The following is a 3051-nucleotide window of genomic DNA, read 5'->3' on the forward strand; positions in this document are numbered from 1 at the left end:
CAATGACATAGGACTTAGATGTGCAATACTTATGATACATCTAGATGTGCTTTAGCAAAACTGTTGTTTAAAACCAAAATAGGGATGCAAAACTGATGATTCACGTATGCCTCATCTTTTTTTTAGGGGTATGCCTTATCTTCTTGAGAAGATCTCTTTAATTTCTCCTCCTAAGTAGAGTACCACATATAGTAAAAAAAACCTAATTAAGGGACGAATACACGTTTGTTGCTAATTAATTTCTCAACAGGTATACTACTAATAATCGACTAATTAAGGTAGGTATCTAAATCTAGTTGGTGTGGGTTGGCATGTAGTATCTGTTTGTGAACCAGGCCTTGTCGGCGACGACCTTGACGCCGTCCTGGTTGCGGTGCCACTCGTAGTAGGCGTGGGTCCTGTTCTTGATGTCCAGCGTGGCGTGCCCGTAGCTGGCCTCCCTGAATGCGGAGTAGTCCGGCTGCGGCGACCGGAAGCTGTTGGCGAGCCCCTCGGTGTTCCCGCCGTCGCCGATGTTGATGTAGACGGGAGCGGAGGCGTTGAACTGCGGCGTGGCCTTGCCGTTGGCGATGTCGTAGGCGACGTTGGAGACGCGGTGGGTGCGCTCGTACGAGTGGACGTGGCCGGCGAGGACGAGGTCGACCTTGGCGTCGACGAGCCAGCGCTCGAACTGGACGCGCATCGTCTCGCCCTCCATGTAGTGGTAGTCGTTGGTGTTGTACCAGGGCGAGTGCACGCAGACGATGAGCCAGGGGGTCGTCCTCCGGTCCACGCGCCGGAGCTCGTCCTGCAGCCACGTCCACTGCGGCGTGTACTTGCCGTAGGCGGAGTAGGAGGAGAGCATGATGACGTGGGCGGACGCCATCTTCACCGAGTACCAGAGGTGCTCGGTGCTGTTGGATGCGCGGAAAGGGGTGGGGTACCGGTGCGTGAACGGCTTGAACGGCGCCGTCTCGCCGATCTCCGGCGCGTAGTCGATCTCGTGGTTGCCGGCGGTCCAGATCCAGGGCTGGTACGCGACGCTGCGCTCCACGAAGCGCGCCCACGTGTCCCAGCGGCGGTTGTCGTGGCCCGGGTGGTCGTCGGCGTAGGACAGGTCGCCGATGAAGAGCACGGCGTCGCCGCCGTTGGCCTCGTAGTGGGCCACCGTGTCGTTGGAGTGGAACGTCTGGCCGAGATCACCTGCATGCATTGGACAGACGTACGACTCGCAAACATTAATCAATCTACTGGTTGCACTGCACCAAGAAAGAACCCTAATACCCTATGATGATACGTACCGATGAGACCGAACTTGATGGGCGCGTCGGGGCCGGGCTTGGGCGGGGTTTTGAAGGAGAAGGACCTCACGGTGTAGCCGAAGCCGACGGCGTAGTGGTAGACGGTGGCGTGGTCGAGGCCGGTGAGCGTGGCGTGGTGGATGTAGGGGGACTGGTAGGTGCCGCCCCAGGTGTAGCGCTGGACGGTGCCCTCGGCCGTGAGGTTGAGGTTGTCGGCGGCGAGGCCGTAGCGGACGACGTTGCTGCCCGGGTGCTCCGGGGTAACCCAGGATATCGTCATGGCGCGGCCGGTCAGATCGCCCTGGGTGATGTGGACCTGCTCCGGCGCATTGTCTCCAGGCGGCGGCCGGAACACGTCGGCGTCGAGCGGCATGTCGGGGAGCATCTGCAGGCTCCGCCGGTACGGGCTCGTCACACCGGCGGCCGCGGAGGCGGCGTGCGCCGCCAGGAGGAAGAGCACCGCGAGCACACGCTCCATCTTGGGTTCGTTCTACTAATCGGCCGCTGAGATCGATCGAACGCCAAATATATATAGGCGTGCTGATTCGCAACTGTAGAATATGCTCTCCCCCAAGCGGGGAATATGTGTTGTTAGTTGAGATTTACTGTAGAATCCAGTTTGTTTGTTTCAGCTTGTCAACCGCATATAAAAAAATAGCTTACAAGAACTGCATATAAAAAATCGTATCTGCTCGCCCCGTTAGAAATACTGCTGTGTTTGAAAGAAAAATTGTTACGTTTTAATAAACATCTTTTTTTTTTGAAACGTAGGCATAAGCTTCGTCTCATCTATTGATTAATTAAGGAGGGAAAGGAGTTTTTGTTACAATGACACCTTACAACCATGAATAATTACTCTCCTAAAATTACATTCCCTAGTTTCGTAGCACCCGCTTTGGCCAAATTAAAGCATGGCCTCCTCTTTAATCAAGTGAAGAAGGATTGGAGATGAAGCACTCTTGTGGCGGAAGACATGGACATTTCTCGTTCCAAATCATCCAACTCACAAGCATGACGAAAGAAGCTATATTTTTTAGATAAGGGATGTTCGTGCCTGAAGAATTGACCCACCAATTTTTAACGGAATTTCCGAGGTGCCGATTACAAACCACGCCATTACGCAGAACGCCTAATGCTTGTTAGCTTAACTAATTAGTGCCTTTGTAGGTTGGAATTAGTGCTAGGGGTCGTTGATAGGTCATGAGTAAGAGCATCTGTAGCTGAACTCCAAATTTTAGTCCCTTAAAAAGAAAACGCGCCATCAAATTTGAGTTAAAAAAGGTTCCTATTCAAACTCGTAAAACTGAACTCCCTAAAATGTATTTCTTTGTCAGTGCTTCTAACTTTTGTTTTACAAACTTTATTTCTGAATGATCAAAGAGGCTGATAATGTCGCCTAGAGGGGGAGGGGGTAGAATAGGCGGCTACTATTTAATGCATTTCTTAGTTGCTTCTAGAGATAAGTGTGGAATTATAAGTTCTATAAAGATGGAACTAAGTGATACAACCCTATATGATGCGTATCAACATGCTAGCTAGCTACACAAGGAAAGACACAAGAAAGTAGAAACAACAAGTAAAGAGACAACTGAAAGCGATGGAGACGATGATGTAATCTGGAGTTCACACACTTGGGAGTGTGTTAATCTTTATTGTAGAGGGTGAGGAGCAATAAATGCTCCCACTATAATGAATGTTTCACCTTCTTCTCCAAGAACCACAAGCAATGAATGCTTTGGCTCTCTTCCACTAAGGGTATCTCCTGGGGCAA

At 51.2% G+C, this 3051-nt stretch overlaps 1 protein-coding gene across 1 annotated transcript; it reads right to left on the minus strand.

The window, feature by feature from the left end:
- Positions 1 to 291: 291 nt before the first annotated feature.
- LOC147973753 (purple acid phosphatase 2-like) lies at positions 292 to 1758 on the minus strand. The gene is made up of 2 exons (XM_087525085.1): positions 1281 to 1758; positions 292 to 1182 (listed from the first exon to the last, which is right to left on the minus strand). Exons 1-2 carry the CDS (start codon positions 1756 to 1758, stop codon positions 293 to 295), a joined length of 1368 nt encoding a protein of 455 aa, XP_087381211.1. The 3' UTR covers position 292.
- Positions 1759 to 3051: the final 1293 nt, after the last annotated feature.

The sequence above is a fragment of the Triticum urartu genome, chromosome 5A (assembly GCF_056163025.1).
Source record: "Triticum urartu cultivar PI428250 chromosome 5A, HENAU_Tu73, whole genome shotgun sequence".
NCBI lineage: Eukaryota > Viridiplantae > Streptophyta > Magnoliopsida > Poales > Poaceae > Triticum > Triticum urartu.

Coding starts and splice junctions, on each gene's coding strand:
- LOC147973753 (XM_087525085.1), bottom strand. CDS start 1,758: ATGGAGCGTGTGCTCGCGGTGCTCTTCCTCCTGGCGGCGCACGCCGCC. Junction 1,183..1,280: donor CATCAAGTTCGGTCTCATCG/GTACGTATCATC, acceptor CAATGCATGCAG/GTGATCTCGGCCAGACGTTC.